This window comes from Hoplias malabaricus, chromosome 12 (genome assembly GCF_029633855.1).
Source record: "Hoplias malabaricus isolate fHopMal1 chromosome 12, fHopMal1.hap1, whole genome shotgun sequence".
Taxonomy (NCBI): Eukaryota; Metazoa; Chordata; class Actinopteri; order Characiformes; family Erythrinidae; genus Hoplias; species Hoplias malabaricus.
Window position 1 is genome coordinate 26484081 of NC_089811.1, and position 24125 is coordinate 26508205.

Below are 24125 nucleotides of genomic sequence, written 5' to 3' on the forward strand. Positions count from 1 at the left end.
CTTGATAAATTCAACATTGGTCTAAATAGTTTACAGGATACATCTTCCTCCATCGCCTTAAGAATAATTACTAACAGGGAGCCCGGGGTTTCCCGATGGTCCTGGATCTCCCTGATCGCCAATTTGACCCCACTCTCCAGCCATGCCAGGGTCACCAGGACTTCCAGCTAAACCCGGAGGTCCAGGAAGGGAGTTCAGGTTTCTGCATTCACACGGACCATGTTCACCTAAGGAGATCACACAGACATTTTCATTGTTCACGACAGGATTATAGACCACTTCTAAACAAATAATGTAGCGTATCTTTGTTAAGAAACAACGTATTCAAAATGCTCCCGTGCTTTCTGAACAGTCTAAAAGAAAAAAAATTAAAAACATATATTCTGTAAATGTGCTTGGAAACTTATTTTAACATGAAACTGCATCATTAGCAGAACTGGTGGTGAAAAAAATCTGATGCTTGTGGTCTTACCTTTCTGTCCTTTGACTCCTGCATTTCCTGGACGTCCACGTGGTCCTTCAGAGCCTTTTAACTCTATCGCCCCTGTGCGCAAAAAGTTTCAAGCTTTAGAACTTCAACAGTAATCACGGTATGCAAACAACCTGTTTGTAGGTGCTAATAGACTTCTTAATAAGTTTTACTTACAGGCTGACACTAAAGTGCTGTGTGAACTATTGCATCTGTTTTCCTTTACACACTCACATGATCCCTTAGGTCCATATGGACCTGGGGGTCCTGGTTGTCCATCAAAACCAGGAGGACCAGGATGCGTTGCTGGGATACCAGGTTCTCCATCTTCACCTTTCATTCCTTTGTAACCCTTGGGTCCAAATGGGCCAAATAATAAATCTATAAAATGACAGACATTGAGCATATATATAATTCTCCATTACATTTGTCCCATAAAACGATCATTCAATGTATGTTCTTCATTATCTTATGTGTAATAACATTTGCAGCCATGTACACATGCAGACAACTAGAGAAAGCATTTTAATTTACATTGTGTCAATATTAAACAATGAGATGAAAGAATAATCTAAACTAACAAGAAACTGAAAGAATAAACTAAAATTTCTCATGGTTATCTAATAGAATAATAATTGTTGCCTTTCTGAAGCTGGGGCTTTTGAACAGTTCTTGTAACTATTATGCTTGTCTGAATCCTATAGGTGACCCTGTAGCTTTAACAATGCAGTTATTAAATTTCTTATTTATCATGAATACAGTACCAGTCAAATGTTTAATCAATTGTAGATCTGTGGTAGCAACAGTAAAGCAGCTTAAGCAGCTCTGTCTCTCAAGTTTTCCTCTAGCTCTGCCTCGGTGATCCCTACACACTCCCATGACTGCCAGGATATTTCTGCTGTGTTCCATTTAACTGGAAATGACACCTGAGCTGAGTGCACTGCAGGTAAACATTTAGAACACCGTATGCTCTAGGTTTTCACTTGCACACCGTATGCTCTAGGTTAGAATTCATTCATTCATTATCTGTAACCGCTTATCCAATTCAGGGTCACGGTGGGTCCAGAGCCTACCTGGAATCATTGGGCACAAGGCGGGAATACACCTGGAGGTGTCAGCTACACAGACACACACATTCACTCACACGGACACTTTTGAGTTGCCAATCCACCTGCAACGTGTGTCCTCTGTGGGAGGAAACCGGAGCACCTGGAGGAAACCCACGCAGACACGGGGAGAACACACCAACTCCTCACAGACTGTCACCCTGAGCGGGAATCGAACCCACAACCTCCAGGTCCTTGGAGCTGTGTGACTGTGACACTACCTGCTGCGCTACCGTGCCGCCCCTGGTTAGAATTGTCTTTTGCCATTAGAGCTCCACAACCAATCATGGAGAATGTGCCAAGCAGCCAGCCAGAGATAACTCATTTTTGCAGTTTGTGTCTGCAATACTTTTCCTGCCGTTTCCCCACTAGGTTCCAATACAATATAGGCATTACTTCAGCAGCTTCATCTAACCTAGGTTCAATCTTGCAGTTCCTATTCCCACCACTAATCAACACGACCCAGTGATATTGAACTCCTACAATCGGGTTAGAATTCTCCCTATGCCTGTTGGGGGAATGGTTTTTTTTCTGGGAGTTAGCCATGGGAGGTACTGATTCACTTACTGAAGCTGGAGGCCTCCATACATAGAAGCCAGAAGGACAACATCTTCTTCAATAAGCAGAGATACTGCTTCCTGTGTTGCCACACAGAACGCTCCTGTCCCAGGCTATGCCTTGCCACCAGGTGTGGAGACAAACACAACCCTGGCAGTGACTAACAACCACACTGAATTGCTTGACTTAATGCTGAGAATGCGAACATTAGTTGCATCAGTGACCCTGGCACTCCATACTCCCCGATCACCATCTCTTTGCCCCCAACTTGGGGAACTCAGATGTGTGCCTATAATTGCATAAATTAGCCTTAGACATTTCTAATACCTATTTGCTGGCCACTTGGATCAGACCCTGGGAGACCTGGTAGTCCTTTAGGCCCTGGAGGACCATCACTTCCTGGTGGCCCACTTTCTCCTTGAGGACCTGGAAGACCAACTTCTGAAAAAAAAAAATCAGACAAGAAAAGAAAAATGTTCACAGGGTTAAAACAGGGAGCAATAGCTTATATGTGTTCAATACAACTAACAGTTTGTCACTATACAACTTTCAAATCCACTTTCAAAAGGTTTTACTGACAGATTTACTTAATGACTTCTGAGTAGCAGTATGAATACCTTCATGTGGATAGGTCAGCTCTCCTGCATCTCCTGGCTCCCCCTATTGAAGAATTCACAATAATTCAATCACACTCTGTAATGATGATATATACCCAGGAGATACTGTAGTATATTCATTCTTAATCCTTAAAACACTGTGACCTATTATTCAGGGTTAAAATTTTATTCTGACCAACCACCCACTTTGTTGTCTTCATACACACATGTTTACAGTATTTGGTTTGGAAAATGATGACTAAAGAATAATTAAACTGATGATATACTTATTTAATAGGATTTCTGGACATGCATTCATTAACTGCCACCTTTAGTGGTCTATCAAGACCCTCACTCATTAAAAACTTTATTCAGCATCAGTTTTCCATGGGAATTCTTTATTTTTTGCATTTAACAATGCCATCATGTTTGTAACAGCATTTTATTGTCTCCATGGCATCATGTCAGGGCCCAAGAGAGTCTTGTGACCCCTAGGTTAAAAACCTTGCTGTGGTACAATAAGTAATTCTATAAATAAATAAAGACATTATAATTTAATAACTCATAGTGCTATGTTAGGAAAACAGTAAGACAGAAACCTTTTGTCCGGACTGGCCTGGAAAACCCGGTAGCCCATAGTCACCCTGTGTGAATGAGACACAAGAAGCCCCAATTAGAGAGGTGCCATCAATTAGACACAACAAAATCTCATGCACATATTTTTGGTTTCTTATATACTGAGTACTCATATTTTTATTCACACTATGTAGTTCACCACTCCTGTTTTTGACTCCTATAGGTGACATACCTTTGCTCCTGGCCACCCATTTCTTCCTGCGGTTCCCTATAAATATTTCAATATTTTCAGTTACACTCGGAGTTAAAACCAAAAGACCAACACTGAATAAAAATGTAATAAAAGAAAATAATAATAATAATAATAATAATAATAATAATAATAAGTGTATACCCGTTGTCCTACATATCCCACAATTCCTTTCTCGCCTTTGGTAAAACTCCTATCCTGAAAATGCATAAAATTCGATGGAAAATGAGAGAGAAATATAAAGATTAATTAAAAAGAAAAAAAAAAAGAAAAAAGAAAATAACATGACATGAATAATAAAAATAATAAAATATCTTTAATTAATATATAATCTAAAATTAAGTAAATATAACCTCAAATGTATAACAACACCTCAAATTATAAATGAACTATGACAGGAGAAACCATGTGTGAAAAACGTAAACCACCTAGAGCATCAATAACTTAAAGTACTCCTTTTCAGAATTATCTTATTAACCTCTCACATTGTGTTGAGAGGAATTTTGGCACACTCTTTTTTTTACAATGCTGCTTCAGTTCATTGAGATTTGTGGGCATTCATCCTCTTCACCACTCTGTTTGATAGTTTGTATGAGGTGGTTTACGCCAAATGTGGCAATGCATGTTATGGGCAAACATTTCCATGTTTTAATACAATTAAAAAAGGCTTTCTCCTAGGAACCCTTGCAAACAAGTAATACTTGTTAATTTTTTTGTTTTTAGCAATTTCTCTGAACATCGCATGGTCTGACCTTGGGGTGAATTTGCTGGTAGGTCCACCATTGGGAAGATTGGCAACTGCCTTGACTGTTTTTCCTTGTGAATAATCTTTCTTACTGTAGAATAATGTACTTCAAATATTTTGGAAATGGCAAAATTATCTTTCCCTATTGATGGGCAAAGACAATTGTTCTCTAAAATCATTGCTGATTTCTTTCCTCCTTTCCTTTGTTAAGGCACACAGGAATGCTCTAGACCAGCAAACTACCCATATCTCTGCTAGAGGTGGTCACATTTGTTGATGATCAGTTAATCAAAGGCACAATTCCAAAGGAAGTAGTAAGGGTGAACTTAACTTTTCACACATTGCCTCTGCATTTTGTCCTAGTTTTTGTTAAATTAATTAAATCTGTCATGTGTTGTTCATCTGAGGTTGTATTTACATCATTTCTAGACATTCAAAGGACTAGATATTTTTTATTACATCCTGATATGTATAACCATAGAATTAAAAGTAAATATTGAATATTTTTTCCATACAAATAATCTTCAAATAACTCCAATAATAATAATAACAATAATAATAATAATAATAATAATAATAATATTAACAATGATGAAACATTGTAAACTTTAATCACAAACATTGTAATAAACATAGCACAAAAAGTAAGGAAATTTGCATGTTGTAGATTATTTCTTTGTTGTAATAATGCTTCTTGGCAATAAACCTGCAATACAGGTATACCACCAATAAAGAGGAACATGATTTTAAGTGGTGTTATGTGGTATAAAGTTTACATATGACCTACCCATTCTCCTTTTTCACCTTTGATACCTGGCTCGCCTGTAGTGCCCTACAGAGGCAAAAACAAGAACAACTGATGAGGTACTGTTACATAACTAGGTCTAACACTCAAAGAAGCTAAATTTACCTTAAAAAAGGTTCATAAATTGTTTAAAAATATATTTATTACACCTTAAAATAATTATATGCATTCTTAACCCTGAAAAGTGTGACAGTGACTTCTTTTTCTTTTGCCTAATACTGAAAGTGTCAGAGAACATACTGAAAATGTTACGTTAAAGAATAAGCTATGACCTTAGAACATGAATTTAGTCATTTCATGTTCAGGATCAACAAATTATCATTCATGTCCTGAAATACATTATATTAGTAGTTATTTGATTTAACTTGGTGGCTAAATGATTTAATGTTGACTGATGGAGAAGACAAAGTAATGTCAGTATTTGGTCGAGCTCTGAGGTCTGAGGTTTAACAGTGGAGATGGATGTGTGTTCACTATTTGGCAAATAAAAATAATTAATAACAATTAACAAACAGATAACAAAACATTATACAGTTTTATAAACAAAGTTTTATTCAATGTGGTGTGCATTTTATAGGGCGTAAACATGTTCCTTTAGGACTACACAAGTGGTTTCTTTCTTAATCTCAGGTGAGTTGCACTAACAGACACATTTTATGAATAATCATTAATATTGTTTTCTATTTTTAATGCCACTTAAAGTAGTAGAGAGTGAAAACCCACATGATGTCCCTCAACTAACCTGAGTGGGCTTTGTGTATGGTCCTGTCACATTTCCTGGAAGCCCTGGTTTTCCTATTTCCCCCTGTGGTTAAAATAATAAAAGAGTTTATTTAGAGCATAGTTAAACATTTTGATATTTTTGTTAACATTCTTATGCAAATGTCTTGTTGAAATATGTACTTACAGGCTCTCCTTTTTCTCCCTTCTTTCTTATAAAGTTTCCACCCTGCAGAAACATATCACAGATTATTAAACATCCTCCATAAAATATCTATAAAATGTATTCCTTGAATATTCAAAGCTATACAAGCAGACAAATTGTTCATTTCACTGTATAAACATACCGGTGGTCCAGGAGGTCCAGGATCACCTGTTAAACCCTGCAGTGGAAATAAAAAAATGCAGAGATTAGTACCCAAACATATTATAGTAACTTGAGATAAATAGTTAGCAGTAAATGTCAAAGCACCTTCAGGAAAAAAACACTTTAGTGGAAGGGCAAATCTATCAACCTAAAAAAGAAGTACTGAGTACATTCTCCTGGGGCTGTAGTCAAGAAAGAAAGTGAGAACACGTCTGGCACAGAAAATCTCTCACTGTGTGCTAGGACCACTCCTGAATATCTCTGGAACTGATTTTCTGAAGTTCATATGTAAAAATGGCTTATGACAGGTGGAGAGTCGTATGTGCGCAAAGATCCAGAAAATACAGAGTCCAAATTACATTAAGAGTCAAGAATGGGTCCACAAATTAATATTCACTGAAAACAACCCTTATTTAGTCATTTTCTAGTAAATATTTATTGGATTTTAAATTATATTTGCATTACATTATATTTACATACTCTGTTGACAGAATAGAGTCAGTTCTTCTGACATTATTGTTCTCCCAGAAACCAAACTTGTAGATTGGCTTCATCAGTCAAGTGTGAGTCATACTAAATCTCTCCTCTCCTGTTTATGAAGTAAAAAAATGTATCATCAAAAAAATCATAATTTACCACTGTTTCTCCGATTAAAAACTGGCCATGTTTAATGGATATCAACTCAGTCACTAGTCACAGAAATATTTTTTTTAGCAGTGTATAAATTCAGCACAGCATTCACTGTAATATATCAACTGCCAATCAGGTGTGAGCAAGACAGTTATCTCCTTACAGCTGGAACACAGCAGGTAGTTTACTTCATTTCAATTTTGATAAGAGAAACACCCTAGCAGTGAGTAAAGAAAAAACTGAAAGTGTGTGTGTGTGTGTGAATGTTTGTGCACATATTAAAAACATAGCTAGCTTTACTGACGATACCAGTAACAGTATTTGAGACAAAACCCATTTAAAAAGCACCTTGAGTTCATAGTCCAGCTATACAACATTATATCAAGCAAATACAAGCATGCCTCTATTTTGATCATTTACTTTCCACAAAGCATCACAACAAGAAGATAGAATATATGCACATTAACTTAAGCACTAAATACTTCTACTAATACCTGAGTTAATGTAAGAAGAAATTGAAAGTGTATTTAGTAAATGTAACTAATTACTATTCAGCTCTGAAAATGGATTAATGTAGAAAAGATGAGTGTATCTGGGTTTGCAATTAAATGTATACAACTTACACGAGGGCCTTGAGGACCTTGTCGTCCCTGATAACCCGGATTCCCAGGTGGGCCCTAAATAAAAACAAAAGTTTTTATATTAATATTATAATTAATAAATTCCTGATCTGGATGCAACACACTCACTTTCTCACCACTCACACACGTACAATAATGGAGTCACCACTCTTAGAGGATGTTTACACTGTCATTTTCTTTACTTTGTAATAAATGATCAAATCACTGATTTGACAAGAAACCATATTTGTTTAATAGCTGAGCATTCTGCTTTCATGAAACATCCCTCAAACAAATGTAATTAAGTTTGTTTTCAGAATAGTGCATGAAGACACACTCTGCAACACGAATGAAAAACTGGTTGGGGTTTTTACTGTGATATCTTAATTGGCTATGAATAATTGAGCTGGATGTACAAGCTCTAAGTGTGGAGAATCCATAGTCATGAGTAACACTCACTCACAGTTTAATAATATGCTTCACAAATGGCAGCGCTTTGTATCCATGATGTGCTTGTTTATTACAAAAAAATTATAAGGCAGATAATATTCAAAATGAAATGTCAGCTGCTTTTTGAACTCACTTTGAATCCTGGATTTCCTTGCAATCCTTTATCTCCCTAGACATAGACATGTGAAGGAAAACATTTGACATATGAGAGAGAACTGAGGGAAACTGAGCTTCAGGCAGGTCATTTTCATGAATTACGTGCACAACAATGGTAGTTTATAATACTAAGGTTCTAAGGCTGTAGGACTATGACATATAATGCAATGTATGAGGAACATGCTTGATAAAGTAAATATGAAATTATATACTTGTAATTATCTTCTGACTGGAAATGACCAAATTAAAAATTAATTAAAACAGTAGGAAAAAATTATTATTTAAAGTCTACATACATTTCAGGAGTAAATTATATCACATGCAAAACACAAGCATAACACTTTATAAAGTAAAATTTCAGTATAATAATATTATATTATATTATATTATATAATAATGACAGTAACCATACAATGACAAATTATGTTCAAAAGTCTTTGTACTGACATGTTAGAATAACTAAAATGACAGACTGGTTAAATTATAACATCACTCTAATTTAAGGTCCATTTTGTCAAATCTAATTGATACAGTTCATGCAACATATCAAACAATCCTAATGTTCCCTCTTACACGAAACCTCTCCATGTACACGGAAATCTCCAGGGGGTCCCCTTTCTGTCCTTTCCTTCCATGTACACCCTGCAAAAGAGATATTTTGAGAAAAAAATTAAAGACTAAGACAAAGAGCATTTATCACCGTAATCACAGTTTATAAATCTCCTCTTCTTTAAAGAGTGTGCACTAAAGGCTTCACATACTGGATTTCCTTGGACACCATCATATCCTCTGTCTCCTGGTCTTCCAGAATCTCCGCTCATTCCTTGACAGCCATCAACACCAGGTTTGCCTCTAGAGCCTGGTTGTCCTGGATGACCCTGCACAATCAAATATTGACTTATCAATATCAAACCTTAAGAACAGTATTATAACTGTAGAATAAATGTATTTTTATTTCCACCTCTGAAACTGAGAGTCAATACATTTCCCCAAAGAAATGTCACTTACTGGAATACCATCAGATCCTGAAAACCCTGGAATTCCTGTCATTCCCTAAAGAAAAAAAAACAAAACAGAGATATTGCATTTGATTTACAGTCTCTAAACTGATACTGAAACTCTGACACTTTATATTAACATCGTTAACAACAAGTATAAGACAAAGCTGAATAAAGTTACATACCACAGATCCTTTTGGGCCTGTTATGCCGTCTCTGCCCCGGTCACCTTTCTCTCCTTTAGGGCCTTGGAAGCCAGGTTCACCTGGACGTCCTGGAGGTCCTTTAGGACCCTGAGGGCCAATAGGGCCTGGTGAACCCTGCAATTCCAATAGGGATAATGTTATTGTAAAGCTCTATTTCACTGGATGTTTTGTGTCAGCTCTCAGAGAATACAGAATGCTTAGGGCACAAGGGTATGACATGAATTCTGAATAGTACATTTTGATGAATGGAAACAACTTACCTTACAAGTAGAAAAGAAGGAAAGAAGAGATCAGCTTATAAGTCTGAGGGTATCTAGAAAGACTTAACAGCACCATAAAAATGAATTGTTTGCTTTTTTAAACTGGTTGCTATATTATCTTGTGGTGATTTTGCCATATCGATATCGACCTGAAAAATGAGTGTCTATGGTGATGATAAAAAGTTTGAACTCTAGATGGTCTCTCATTTATATGAAGTATAAATGCTGCCATCTGGTGGATTCAAGACAACGTTGCAATTTGTAAATCTATTTCATGGCAACTTTCATTAAATCTACTCCAGTGTGCTCACTGTCTCCATCTGCTGGTGGAGTTGTGGACTATTTCTACACGAACAAAAAATGGGAGTAAGCGTTTGGCACTAAACCAAAGGTGTCAAAGCTACATCACTGAAAACAAATACTTCTCTGCTACTTTGCCAAACAGCACTACTATTTCATAATACATGTGCCATTAAAAAAATGACTTAACCCTGAAATTACATTGTTTGATGCTCCTTCACTGATTGGTTGATTTTCAGATGGCCCACTTCTCCCTATGTTTACTCAAGTGGAAAAACCTTTTAACTCCACTGGGATGGACAGGCAAGCAGTGCTACCAAATACAAATAGATGATCTATGCTTTTAAGTTAGAAGGACTTATTTAAAGCTTCACAGCACTGGTCCATGAATCTCTGAACCTAAGTGGGCTGCGTACATGTTGGGACTTGCAATGTTCTGTGTGATGGAGTTACCCACTCCTCAGATAGATGTCTGTGATATCCTGAGCCTCTGCTATCTGAAATGCTCACTTCTATGAAACCCTGCCTATCCTAATCTGCTCCTGGCAGAATATGTACACACGCAAAGGCAGATCACAGCTGCTGTTAGGGTCGAGGGGAAGAAAAGATGAGGGGCATGGCTCTGTGTGATGGGACAGGGCTATAGAGAAGAGCTCATGCACACAAAACACACCTCTATCAACAAGTCGTGGTACAGAAAGTGAGCAGATTTGATATGATGCACTGTCATTTGTTGGTATGTTAAATATAAAGCCTGTGATAATGATAATGCATGCAACAAAAGAAACATATAAGAGAGGTGACGCTGGTTTGTATTTCTCTTCAAAAGAAAACTCTCATTAAAATGTTTCTATTGCTTTTACATGGGACTTTCAAGAGACCATAGACTAGTTTGAACTGTTATAGAATCACTATAAATTTCTCATTAGTAATATCTTTCCCTCGGTTTTATAATGAATCCAGATTCCTCTAGATTAGCCGTCTTCAAACAGTCTTCAGGGGCCCACAGGTGATTCACGGTCCCTCAACTTATAATGCTAAATAGATAGAGCAAAAATATGTTTTGCCATGAAGGGTAGTGGAAATTCTCCTTGTTGATTCTCCTCTCACGTTTTAACACAACGGGGGTGTTGGACGTGCAGACTGACCAATAAAATGTTTACAGAGAAGGTTATCGACCAATAACGGTAGCTCTACAGTCAGACCGTCCAATCAGAAGATTTTAGGCTACTTCACCACTCCCCCTTCTCACTCAAGCGAACCAATCGGAGTAGGGGAGGGCGGGACTAGTTTGTGAACGAAACACTTCTCGAAGTTCTATGTAAGCTCTAGAAAAACAAAATCCCAGATGTGTGTGAAATTCCGCCCGGACATTTTTTTAAGTCTAAAAAAGAGGACATGTCCAGGTAAAAGAGGACGTCTGCTCACCCTATTCCTAGTGCAACACATGGGTGAGGCCTTCAACAGTTCCACAGTTCAGTTTTTTAAACTCCTGAAGACATGGTTTCATACTGTGGCTTCTTCTCACATCTGCCACAGTCCGACAGGGTGTTTGGACAAGTGGTTACTCAATAAGGAGTATTAAGAGGTCACTCAACTTCACAAGGTATCATGGGAAAAAGATTAGTCAAAGGAGGTCAAGAGGGCCATGAACCTGTTGATTTTTAGGGCTTTTCTGAGAGACTATGAGAATTTGCTTTGGATCTAAGAAGCAGATCTGATTTGGAGGTCACGAGAGTCAAGAGTATAGAGTCAAGAGTATAAATAGGCCACCTAAATAATAAAAAGTTTACAAATGTTCGGAGTTAACTATTGAGATGGAGGTCTCTGGCGTTAAACATTAAATCCCCTCAGGGGATTCTCACCAGGAGGTCTGGAACCTTTCCTAACACAATGCAGCTGTTCTTCATGGGGCTAAAATCCACGCAAACAAACTACCAAAATAGCCATAAACAATTTGGAAAACACGAGGCTTTTCCCAAGAAGAAAAGGAATAATTAAACAACTTCATTATAGTTTGAGCACAGGGAAACATTTGTGCTAACATAATTGGCCATGCAATTTATTGCCCTTTGGTAACAGGCTACAATAGGTGTTTTATTGGAAACAGGAGAATCATAAATACAATGGGATTCGTGTTGATCCAAAAAGAAACTGGTGCAAATTTGTGGCTGAAATGCAACAAGAGAACTATAGAATACCCACATACTCTCACCTCAGCCTTTGCTCTTATTTAAATAACATCACAAATACTGATTAGCCAATTACCAAGCTAGTGTCTCATTGATGGAACACTTTAGCATCGTCCAATTAACTCATCTACAATTTGCAATTAGGTTCATTTGCTAAAGTCTAAATAACTCAAGCATTAGGCTTTCTAATTACAATGTTTTTGGACTGTGGGAGGAAACCAGAGCACCCAGAGGAAACCCATGTGGACACGGGGAGAACACACCAAACTCCTCACAGACAGTCACCTGGAACCGGACTTGTGTGGCCATGACACTACTGGCTGCGCCACCATGCTGCCCTCATTAATTAATTAATTCATTCATTAATTCATTGTCAGCGACCGCCTATTCAGAAAAGTTTCACGGCAGGTCTGGAACCCAATCAGAATCGCTGGGCGCAAGGCAGGAACACAAAATGGATGGGGCACCGGTCTAAAAATAGATACATTTACAGTGTTTGAAATACGCGTGTCAGTCTACGTTTGCATGTTGAAAATGGTAATTTATGTTAAAAAACCCCAAAAAAACTACTTTTGGACTAGAAATTAAAGGCTTTTTTTAGACTACAATATTAACATATTTAAAAATATTAAGGTCTCATAGTAATATGTCAGATCCATATGACTGGAAGATTAGAGTTTATAGGATGATGGATGATGGATCCACTGATGGATGACTGTCGAGATCCTCCTCCACGCTTCAGACCAGCTGCCCACGCTCCAGCAACCACCAAGTGCCTTGAAGCTGTCCCTACACTGAAGTTCTCATGGACTACTAACTATCATCACCAGTAGATTGACCAGAGGAGGATGGGTCACCCCTTGTGAGCCTTGGTTCCTCTCAAGGTTTCTTCCTCAGCTGGGGGAGTTTTTCCTTGCCACTGTCGCCCCTGGCTTGCTCACTTGAGGGTTTTACATTTGTCTTTACATTTCATGTCAAATCTTGTCTTACTGGAATTCTGTGAAGCTGCTTTGTGACAACATCAGTTGTGAAAAGCGCTATATAAATAAATTTGATTTGAATTTGATTTGATAGCTTCTGAAAACAGCATGACCTTTAAGCCTAATAGACTTTTCCTGGTCAACTGCATAAAACACAACATTAGTTTTGGTCTAAAATACAAAATACACTGTGTGATCTCAAACGTTGATTGCGGTTGGATAGCAGTGACACATGAGAAATGAGAGCTAAACAAGGTTTGGCTGGTAGCCATTGTTAAACTGTCAGTGAGGACACTGAGGACACTGACAGGTGTGTTCAAAGCATTCACACCGGTCCTTTTGCTCAGACTGAGACACAGAAAATGTGCAAAGACAGGGATATATTTAGAATTAGTTTTAGAATTATTTTATTGGCCACTGTGGTTTCACACAGAGGAATTTGTTCTCCGCATTTAACCCATTCTGTGCAGTTAAACACACATTTACACACACAAGTAATGAACACTAGGGAGCACACATGCCTGGAGCTGTGGGCAGCCCTAGCCACAGTGCCTGGGAAGCAGTTGGGGGTTAGGTGCCTTGCTCAAGGTCACCTCTGTCATGACCTGCTGGCTCTGGGGATCGAAACGATAACCTTCCGGTTTCAAGCCCAGTTCCCTAACCAGGCCACTTAACCGGTTTATAGGGACAACTGAATTATATGTCACAAGCCACGCATTTCCAAAGTCCTAAATAAACGGCTCTGATCCCTGAAATATCAGTAACTATAGCTTCAAAACTGGATTCACATCCTTCATATCTGCCAGTACTATAGGCTCAGTGAAGAATCTTACTAATCAGTGTGTATATCAAACCATGCCATGCAGAGAGATAGATATTATTCACATTCCTTTGCACTATAGGCTGCAGGTAAAGCTAGATTTGCATAAAAGATACACTCTTCACCACTCAAAATTTGTGGAAATATGAGCTTCCATACTTTGGGAAAGTTTTGCACTAGATGTTGAAACATTTTTGATAGGATTTGATGGCATTAGGAGATGGTTTCGGATAATGATCCAGAAGATGGACGAATGAATGAACCGATGAATGAATTAATGAATAAATAGGTGGATGAATGAATATAGCTGGTCTATAATTAGGCTATATTTTTTCAGTATGAAGGGTTGCCACTTCACATCTTTCTATGTAACGCTCAACTGAAGCAGGTTTTAGCTAATGCATAAGCACTGTATCTCCACTGACACTTTTGTTGTTGTAGTTGGTAAAATGTACTGCTAACTTCCATGTGGAAACTTGGGGTTTACTCCACTGCCTGAGTTACCAGACCACACTACACAGTTATGAGCCCTTAGGCAAGATTCCTAACGCTACATGTACTTGTAAGTACTTTGAGTAACCTCTGTGAATGTCTGAATGCTTCAATGAAAAATCTTTCCTGTATCCTGTGGACAGATTGACAGATAGAGTGAGAACTGAGAACTAAGCCTGACCCAAATCTTTGGTTGCCGAAACATCCATACACTCAAAATAGAATAGTGAAGGAGACTACAGTTTCTACGGTACCTCTACCTCTGCTGCTGCCTTGAGCTAGTATCTAAACTTATCACAGACCCAAATGGAATCTGATAATACCTCTTTGTAATGCATGGCCACAACCTTGGCAATGTTTGACAGAAACAGAAAAAAGTCATGACACGGGGCTCCAGCACAATACCCAGTGGAAGATTAAAACTCTTTTAGTACAGTGAATATTAATAAAGGGCATTTTAAGTCAGCCAAGCCTATTTGAGAAAGTACAAAGTGTACAAACATTTGCTGATGCCTACTCATCCATCATTTCCCCTAAAATCAAGGATCCTAGATGTTGGATAATTTCTGTGTGTTTTTGACAGCATTCAGTGTGAAGCAATGTGAGTTCATTCACTGTTGCTGAGTCCAAAGGATACTTTTGACATTTGTCTGATATTGTATAAACTGAGTGAATATAAACATTCAAAGCTATTCTAAAACACTCTTAAAAATAAAAGTTCCTACCTGGTTCTTGGCTTAGTTGAATGTTCTTGAAAAATGAACTTTTATGTTAAATGGAGGTCCTTCAAATGGTATAGAATATTTGCAGTTGGACACCTCATTTACAAAAGTGGTTCATTACATAAACATTGAAAGGTGGTTTAGAAAACCAAATGTGCTTCCAAATGTGGCATTGCTCCAAAGAACCTTATTTGGTATATTTTCAAATCCTACATGTGCAAGACTGAAATACTAACCATTACCTTCTTGCCTGTGTTTGGAGAGTTTTGCTTTTTTCTGGCTGGTTACTCATGACCAGTGTCCCACTGCCCTTTCTATGATTCTAGTCTATTTGTTCCTCCAGACTATCCACTGTGCTGCAGAGCTAAAGCCTAGATTAGTCCATCAGACTAGTGACCTACTTTTAGCTCCATCGGCTGCAGCAGACCTCTGTACCTCTTTCAAGAAAAGCCAGAGGCAGGGTGAAAGAGAAAACAATTGAGGTTAAGGTCAAAAGAATTTACTGAAAACACAAAATAGTCAGAGGAGAGGGAAAAAAGCTGGGGGATGCCAGCTGAGTGGGGGAACATTTTGTGAGTCAGGGTTGTTCCATGTGAAATGAGATGGTGTGTATTTGTGAGGCAGAGATGGAGACAGATAAGTGAGAAAACATCTAGAGGCCTTTTAAAAAGCAAAAATCTGCAGTTGAAGCACAGTGAAATAAGAACACCATCTAAAATGCTTAGAAATCACAACATTTTTAAAATATTATCACAGGTAAAAACCTGTGTTCAATCAGTGTTTTCCTCCAGATATCTGGCAAATCATTCTCAGATCTTCTGGAATATTTGTATTTTATTACATCCAATGCAATTCAATTTGTAGAATTATTGAAAAGACATATGAACTGTGCTTACCTATGTTAGTCATCTTCGTTGCACGAGATAGGTGAAAGAAAATGTGCTGCATTCCTACATTTTATTATTTTCCCAAAAAATAATAACAAACTAATAAAAACAAGCACAGAAATCTAAGCTGTGACTCATTCACAAAATGTATACAATGACCCTCTAGTGCTGTCTTGTTTTTAAAGCCATTTTACATGCTATGTCATCTTTCCACTGCAGACCTGTGCTGGATAAGATGTGCTGCAGTAAGTGAACCATATGCTGAACTGAATATGAAAGGAGACAGGTACACAATGTTCACCCCATTAGTACACCAACCAGCTTTGAATTCCTGGCAACATCCACACAGACCATATCAATGAAAGTTTATAGGTTTGAGTGTAGTGAGTGTGTGTGTGTGTGTTTGTGTGTTTGTGGACCACCATTCTTTGTTATTTTAAATATTTTTTTTTATTTTTTTTATTTTTAAACCTAGAGTTTGCCTACTGTTACATGTACTCCATTAGACAGACACTCTCAATCCTCCTTTATGATTGTTATCATGTTAGAGTGCTAAGCAATAAACCCAAGGGCTGTTAATCTGTGATTTATTAGAGGAATCAAAGTAAATGCATAGCCATAACATCAGTGATGTCAGTGTGAAGCTCATTATTATTATTTCTGGATTACAAATACCACTCCCATTCATCCAAAAGCTATTGGATGGTGTTCCATCACATGACAGAATTCACTTCCTCTGCGCCACAGCACAAAGCTGAAGAGGTTATATCCTTCACTACCTGATGCCTGCCATTTGACAGGAAACATTAAGCTCATATAAAGCTAGTATTTATCATACTATTCTATTGCCAGTGTTTTTGTAGGGAGAGATTTTACAAGCTGTGTGCCCATTTGAAAATGTGTTCGCAATTTCTGCACCATAATCTAGAAAATATCAAACAATAGAAAATGTGTCTGCACATTTTTGGACATAGAATTTACCAATATTTTCAGAAAGAAGAAGAGAATCATAGATTCTGTAAAGATTCTAAGGTAAAATGTCAGGGTTAAGAATGAGTACGGGTTGAAATTCTTCATGTTGTTCATAAATATATGTACATATATTAAACCTCATTGTCTTTCTGCCCCTCTCTTCCCTTTTTCCCCTCCATCTCACAAGAACAGGCCACAGTGAGAGGCCTTCCATCAAGTATAAACACAAGTGAAGAAATTAAAGCTGGAAAGAAAGAAAGACAGGATGTGAAGAAAGAGTGTGTTGAAAATTCTGTAGATAAAGGAATTGTAATTTCATGTGGAGTTGGCAGGAGGGCAAAGAAATTGTCAACCCCAATCACAAGAGAGGAAGGGAGTGGGCTAATGTATAGCACTTTTGCGCTTTTAGAAAAATGCTAACAAAGTGTTTAAAGAGAATGTGTGTAAGTGTGTGATGAGGAAATTGGTGATTAGTCGATCACAGTCTGTGACAGGTTGCAAGCATTCGTATATCACTAGGTGAAGGCCAGACTTTCTCAGGGCTCTCCAGTTCCTATCAGTATGCTTACAATCATGGGTCATTTCCTGTTCTTCTAATTCTCTTCTTCAGACTCTCATTGGATTTTCCTCAACACGTAAATCTCCTTTCACATCTCCCTCCCCTCAGTGTCTCTGGCTTCTCCCCCAATCACTTTCTCAATACTTTCTTTCAATTTCATTAGTCTCATTACCTGTCTTTCTGTACTCACTTTGCCTCTCCATTTAACGTTTGGTCCTGCTTCCACAGTCCTGCTTCTGTTTTTTTCGCTTTGAAATCCCTCTCTGAAAGGCATGGTTAAGCCCTGTGTCACCCTATTCACTGCGTGTGACCGGAAAGAAATATTAAACTAGAGCTTTTCCCTCACCTCTTCTTCCATGACATCATTCTCTGGGAATCTATGTCAATGACAAAAAATGAAAAAATAAAATAAGAGAAAGCTGCAGTAGCGGTGCTAGCAGGACAGTCAAGTCCAGAGCTTTAGTAAGCCTGTATCAGTCCACAACTAAAAATATCTTGAGAAAAGGCCAATCACTAGCAACAGAATCTACATAAAACTACATTCCTAATGAGAGTAATTCATTAAAGTACCATGTCGTGTAAGCAAATACTTCAAAAAACATCCCATAGATTTTCGATAAAGCAGTATTAAATGCAGGAAATATCTATAAACGTAGGGGATAGTCCATGAGAAAGTCCATGGGAATCCCAGAATGAAATCCTGAAACCAACAAATATTTGCCATTCGAACCAAAGCTGATATTAACAACTTGGTCACTTGTTCACAATGTTTCCTCAACATTTGCTAGTTTCCCAGTCAGTTTGCATGCTGGAAACCAGTCTAATGTGTTTACAAAACCCCAGTGTCAGTAAACATGTAAAAAACAAAGTGGCTTGGTAACTTGAAATCATGCTTAGATTCCTCTGTTTCTGCTCACAGCAGAGGAATGGCAACAAGATATTGCTTGATTCCTGCTCCATAGGTGGGTCATACTGACATATTTTTGCTCTTTCAGATTATTTAGGAAGGAACTACTAAGGACTCCTAACTGCGTGGAAGTAAACACAGACCCAAAATGCTATAAAACGAACCACTCAAGTTACAAATGAGTTTCTGTGTTAATTCAAACAGTGAATTTAAACTTACAGACAAGTTAACTTCAGTCACATACAAACAACCGTCGTTTTTCTCCTCAAGCATACTACTACACCTTAAAATACAAAGTTTCTCAATGTAAACAAAGCAGAGAGAACTGCAGTTTTTCAGAATTGTAGAGGTTTCTTTTTAAACAAAGTAGCAAAGTACGATTCAACGGCAGTAGAGCATCTGAATACTGGTCACAAAGACACATACACACACACACATGTCCAGATGTGCCTCTTTTGAGAAAAAGGTTTTACAGAGATGACCTTGACAATCGGGTCAGCTACACTGTCATGTCAAAGCTGATAGGAAGTAACAAAGCATCTGGTGACTTCATTAATGTCCCAGCATGCGTCAGGGTGTGAGAACAGTATCTGTGGTTTGTAATATAAGAAAATGGATGTAAGGATTTATCAGTGTTACAGTGCATCATTGTTACAGTATGCATATTTTTTTACCATTGGTATAGGTGCTTGAATCTCAATTTGTATCTTTGCCTTTGTTGTTTTAACTTGAATATTAGTTACCCTTTTCACTTTCAAAAAATGGACAAATTAATATATTAAATATAAAAAATTACATTACAAATTAGGTTTTGTTCCAGGAGTATGTAACAATGTAAAACTGATAAATAAGTCTATTTTGTAGTGCTTATATCTAAAGGATGTTGACAGTTGCAGAGCATATAATGTATGCTTATTAAATATACAAATATTATGATATGTTTGATATGTATGATATGTATTTTTTATTTATCTAAGACACAAAATTTTAATTCTTCTACCCTGAAGTAAACAACTGGCAATGTATTTATCTTTAACATATGGCTCAGTAAATGTCAGTTCTATATTGCCAGTTAATGTAGCATTAACACAGATGCATATATCATCTTTTTTCTTTCATGGTTATATCTTTAAATACATCAGGATCAGTTGATCAAACACTTGGAACCATTCCAGTTTATGCCAGCATACCTAATATCATACATGTGATGTATAGCTTAAAATAAATCTGCTTTTGTTTCAAAGTGCATGTTGTCTCAAAATACTTATAATAATGTGTGCATTTGAAAGCCACTTTCATCTGTCATTAAAATTTAATAGACAAAAATATAAAATTTTAAAATATAAAAAAATTAAATCTTAAATATATGTTACAGAATAAATATTTACCTATGTTATATTCAGTATATATTTTTACAGTAATGCAATTTAATAGTGTTTAAAAGCTCTAATCTAATGTCAGCCTGCTCTGAGCTGCTAGGGTGGGTCATATATCAGAATGATTGAAAGTGGCATATCTCTACATCTGATTGGTTCTGTGATAGACCTGATATCATGTAAGACAAATATACTCCCACCCAGGAAAATCCAATCCACCTATCAGTGTGTGTTTTTAGACTGTGAGAAGATACTGGAGCACCCAGAGGAAACCCATGTGGACACGGGCAGAACACACAAATCCTTTCAGAGAACATTCAGCATTAAACAAGAATATCATGGTTAGAAGAAAAGTATGAATATTAAAGACAGTGGCTTTAATACCCATGCTGTTTTTGATTATACATTGTGTGATACCAGCTACTAATGACAGCAGATGCTTACATGGGCCCAGGGTCCAGGGCTTCAAACAGTAGCTGTAATCAACTGGCCTCAGGAAGCAGGAAGCAGTCCAAACAGAACGACAGGAAACTGAGGGGAACGCCTGACCTTTAGTACCACCACAGGTCATTTCAAATGAGCACAGGATCAGAATAACTTGCAACACTTCAGTGAGAACTCTTGTAAATATACAGTGGTACATCAAACCCATGCAGAAATTCAACAAGCCTGGCATGCAGCTTTAAGTACACAGTTCAATTACCAGTGTTAAACACACCAAAGCACAGTTTATTCTAGTCAGATATGCTCCATATTAATTCAGTAAGAGTTTATCCAACTGTCCTGATTTCACTGTTTACACCTCTTTGCAGGACAACAGATGTAACAACTCAATGTCCAACAAGGCTGAGAATCCATGAAAATTCCAGCTTTCCCCTGTCACACACATGTGCGAGTCTGGTGCTGTTCCAGGGCGAAGATCCAAGCGGTAGTGTTGTGAGTCTCAGCCCTGGATCCTATTAGTCATAAGAGACACCCTAAAGCCCAAAGCAAGAGAATATTCTTTATGCCCCCACCCAGACACACACACACACCAACAGCTTCCCAGTTCCCAGCGCAGGAAAGCACTGCTGTGGGAACCAGAGTGAGAGAGGGGGTGGGGGGGCATACAAACAAAACATCTATCTCCTTTATTTTATAGACTAATATACATATAATATATATATATATATATATATATATATATATATATATATATATATATATATATATATATATGCTGGAAGTATTCTCTATGAAGGGGCATACTACTGAAATGATGACCTCCGTAATTCGCTCTCTCACAAAATATTCCCCAAGGGACGCTAATCAGTGCGTTGCATCAATGAAACCATGTGTCCTTGTTTTTGTAAAGGGGATTGCATCAAGCTGCCTGTTGATTTACCATACAAAATATTGGCTTTAAATACACAGTCATAAACTAGAGACAGTGGATGTATCCGATTCTCTTTAAGGTTGGAAGCCTACTGGTCTAGGTACAGATAACAGCTGCTAAATACATAGAAAAATATCATTACATGCACAGGGAGCTAGAGAGCAGATTCCAGACAAAAAAAGGAGTTACCTAAAGAAAGTGATAAGAGATCACATTCTTAGAAAACTCTTAGACCACCTCTAGGCACATCATTACACAAGTGGCAGTTGAGCAGGAGATTATGCAATTCAAGTGTTTACAGCATTAGCTTCAATACATTGGATTGATGATCTTGTGTTTATGTCAAAACCTCTCCATTACTTTGACATTTTGTTTGACCTTAAGATGACCTTCACATTCCTCAGATAGTAAACTCTGGTACTTGCTCTTGTCTTTGGAGATATGTCAGTCCAGACCAGTAGAGGCTGGAGTCATCAGTGCAGCTAAGATCCATACAAAGTAAACAATGAAAAGGTAATTCAGTGGAAGATATGGGTAATTTTATGGATTCTTTAGAAAATTCTAGGCTAAGCACTCCTCAACATTTTAACTGACTCAAATTATGTGCAGTAGGACTATAAATGACAGGAGGCCACTGGGAGTTCCAAAGCCCTTAAGAACGTCAGCAATTGCAAGAATCTGACTTCCCGGCTGTGACGGTAAAATGAGGTAGGCAGTAGGCACATCTAACACAAACATAAAGGCCAAACCAGCAGACATCCTGGGTGCTGGCTTGACCTCAATGTGTCTGTAATGAGTGCTGGCATGGAGAAGATCCTGAGAGCTGTCCGGCTCCCCATCTTTGTCTTTAAAAGGTAAGCTTCAACTTTAGCTCCTTAAGAGCCCCACCGGGTGCCAATAAACACATAGTCCCCAGAGACGCTGAGCAAGAGAACGATAGAGAGAGGAGGAGAAATAGAGTGTGAGGAAGTCCAGAGCCATACATGAGTGTGGAAGGAGAACGTCAGTGCCCATACTAACAGACGAGCAATCAGATACATACATACACCCATATACAGTCATATTCAGCTCCACTGAGGCCAACACATTTTCCAAAGCACCTCACAACAACAGTGTGTTCCCATAGTTCCCATACACTCCGGCTATACATTGTGACAGTGGACTTTCCAAATTTTACATCCCAGCATACACACAGCTGTTTCCTATTTTGCAGAGTGTTCTTTTTCCATATAACATATGGTGCAAACATCAAGGGCAACCCTATCGTTAATTTAATTTCCAAAATGGCCACTGAGCTCATGTTAATAATTATTCAATAAATACTGTCAGGTAGATTAACTTAAAAACAGGTTTAAAAAAACGTATATGTAATAGAACCTCTAACAAATCTGCAGCAGGTTTTAGACCACAATATTCACCACCAGATTAAACGTACTTAAAGCTTTCATGATTGGAAGACAGGATAAAACTATGCTCCATTTTCATTCTTATTTGGATTGCGAGAATCAGAAAATAAACCAACATCTAAGGCTGAACTTTGCAGGTTTTACTAGCAATTCTCCTGAAAATAATGGAATCGTAGGTCAAATATTTAAATAAAAATGTAATATATTTGTTTAAATAAATGAAGGGTGGTCTCCAAGCTTTAATATAGAACCGCAGTACTTTGTAAACAAAGTGCTTCTATTCCTCTAAATAAAATATAAATCTTAATCTGGTTTAAGCACTTGATGTCCCATGGGTAGCATTTATAAAGACTTCATAAAAAAATATGGGAAAACTTGGCCAAAATGGTGACTTCTTCTATCTAAAACAAACAAATAAATAACCATTCCTTGAGCTTGAACCCATGGGTCATTGTGGATGCAGGGAATGGGAAAATCCCTCTGGTTCTGCTTCGATTCATTCTTGATGGAGGAATGGGGTCAGTGAACCAAGAGAGACTAGTGAAATCACGTCCTTACCAATGGTCATAAATGTAACATGCTTCAATTATTAACTGAAAATAATATCATAATAAACTTTTCAAAAACTTGTTTTAATGGTACTCTATTACAGAAGGTCACGTTGCCTTCAGTAATTAGGCCATGCAGGTTCTCCTCTCTTGAAAATATATAAAAAACTGTATATTAAATATTATTCTATAAATATAAAATATAATCTATTATACAAAGATGCAGACATCAATAGACATAAATGATTGTATATAGATTGATATTATGAATAATATGAGTTATCAATCTTGACTCTATTTCCTGCAAGTACTTTCAGTAACAGTTGTAAATTAAGTTGTATGGTACTCTGCACCTTCAGTAAACCCAGCCTAGATTACTTTCAGCTGCACTGGAACATCACCCTATTGCAGAAAAGCAAAAACAATGTATAGCTCAGTTTAGGAAGATATCTCTCTTTCAGGACCTGCTTAGACACTTTGAACTTCTTAGCCATGTTAATTGGCAGCATCTACATGGATCCTCAGCATAAGCATAAGCATTACAGAGTGAGATCATGGGGAGTTTATAAATGTCTCACGTTCATCAGAGTATTTATTTAAAGAGTGGACCCCAGTTGAAGGACTGTAGATGGTTTAAGACATCCCTCCCACTGGACTTTTTATTTAGTCTGTGACTAATGTCCGCTATAAAATATTTCGGGTCCTTGGGAAATGCAACAGTCCTAAAAGATATGAGGTTGCTATGGGGGTTCTCCCACATAGACACACCAAATACCTTTACTCGATCCCCAATGTACACTCACACTGTTAATTTCAACATGGTATTTACACTGTTGCAGAGCAGGCAGGAAGACCGGAGCAGTTGTTTGTATTTTTGACTCAGTTACGGAAATGTCTCCTGCAGGAAGGTCAGAATCTAAACAGGAAAAAATGAAGAGAGAAATGATTGGATAAATGTAGCCTTCTTCTAATATCCTCCTGAAAACTGTCCTTTGGAAAGTATCTTACCAGATCTTCCAGGACAAGTACTTCTCCAGTGTAAAAATATTCAAATTTCTCTGTCAGCACTAATTATTT

At 37.6% G+C, this 24125-nt stretch overlaps 1 protein-coding gene across 1 annotated transcript in view; it reads right to left on the bottom strand.

The window, feature by feature from the left end:
* The window catches only part of col4a2 (collagen, type IV, alpha 2), an 89537-nt gene that overhangs the window by 22979 nt on the left and 42433 nt on the right, over positions 1 to 24125 (bottom strand). Inside the window, exons 5-22 of the mRNA XM_066686669.1 lie at positions 9232 to 9366; positions 9057 to 9101; positions 8810 to 8926; positions 8622 to 8690; positions 8026 to 8061; positions 7446 to 7499; positions 6173 to 6208; positions 6013 to 6054; positions 5848 to 5910; positions 5088 to 5132; positions 3700 to 3753; positions 3538 to 3573; positions 3329 to 3373; positions 2751 to 2793; positions 2461 to 2574; positions 704 to 850; positions 473 to 544; positions 76 to 227 (exon numbers count right to left, since the gene is read on the bottom strand). Coding sequence (XP_066542766.1) covers positions 76 to 227; positions 473 to 544; positions 704 to 850; positions 2461 to 2574; positions 2751 to 2793; positions 3329 to 3373; positions 3538 to 3573; positions 3700 to 3753; positions 5088 to 5132; positions 5848 to 5910; positions 6013 to 6054; positions 6173 to 6208; positions 7446 to 7499; positions 8026 to 8061; positions 8622 to 8690; positions 8810 to 8926; positions 9057 to 9101; positions 9232 to 9366 — 1305 coding nt within the window. The remainder of the gene's footprint in view (positions 1 to 75; positions 228 to 472; positions 545 to 703; positions 851 to 2460; positions 2575 to 2750; positions 2794 to 3328; positions 3374 to 3537; positions 3574 to 3699; positions 3754 to 5087; positions 5133 to 5847; positions 5911 to 6012; positions 6055 to 6172; positions 6209 to 7445; positions 7500 to 8025; positions 8062 to 8621; positions 8691 to 8809; positions 8927 to 9056; positions 9102 to 9231; positions 9367 to 24125) is intronic.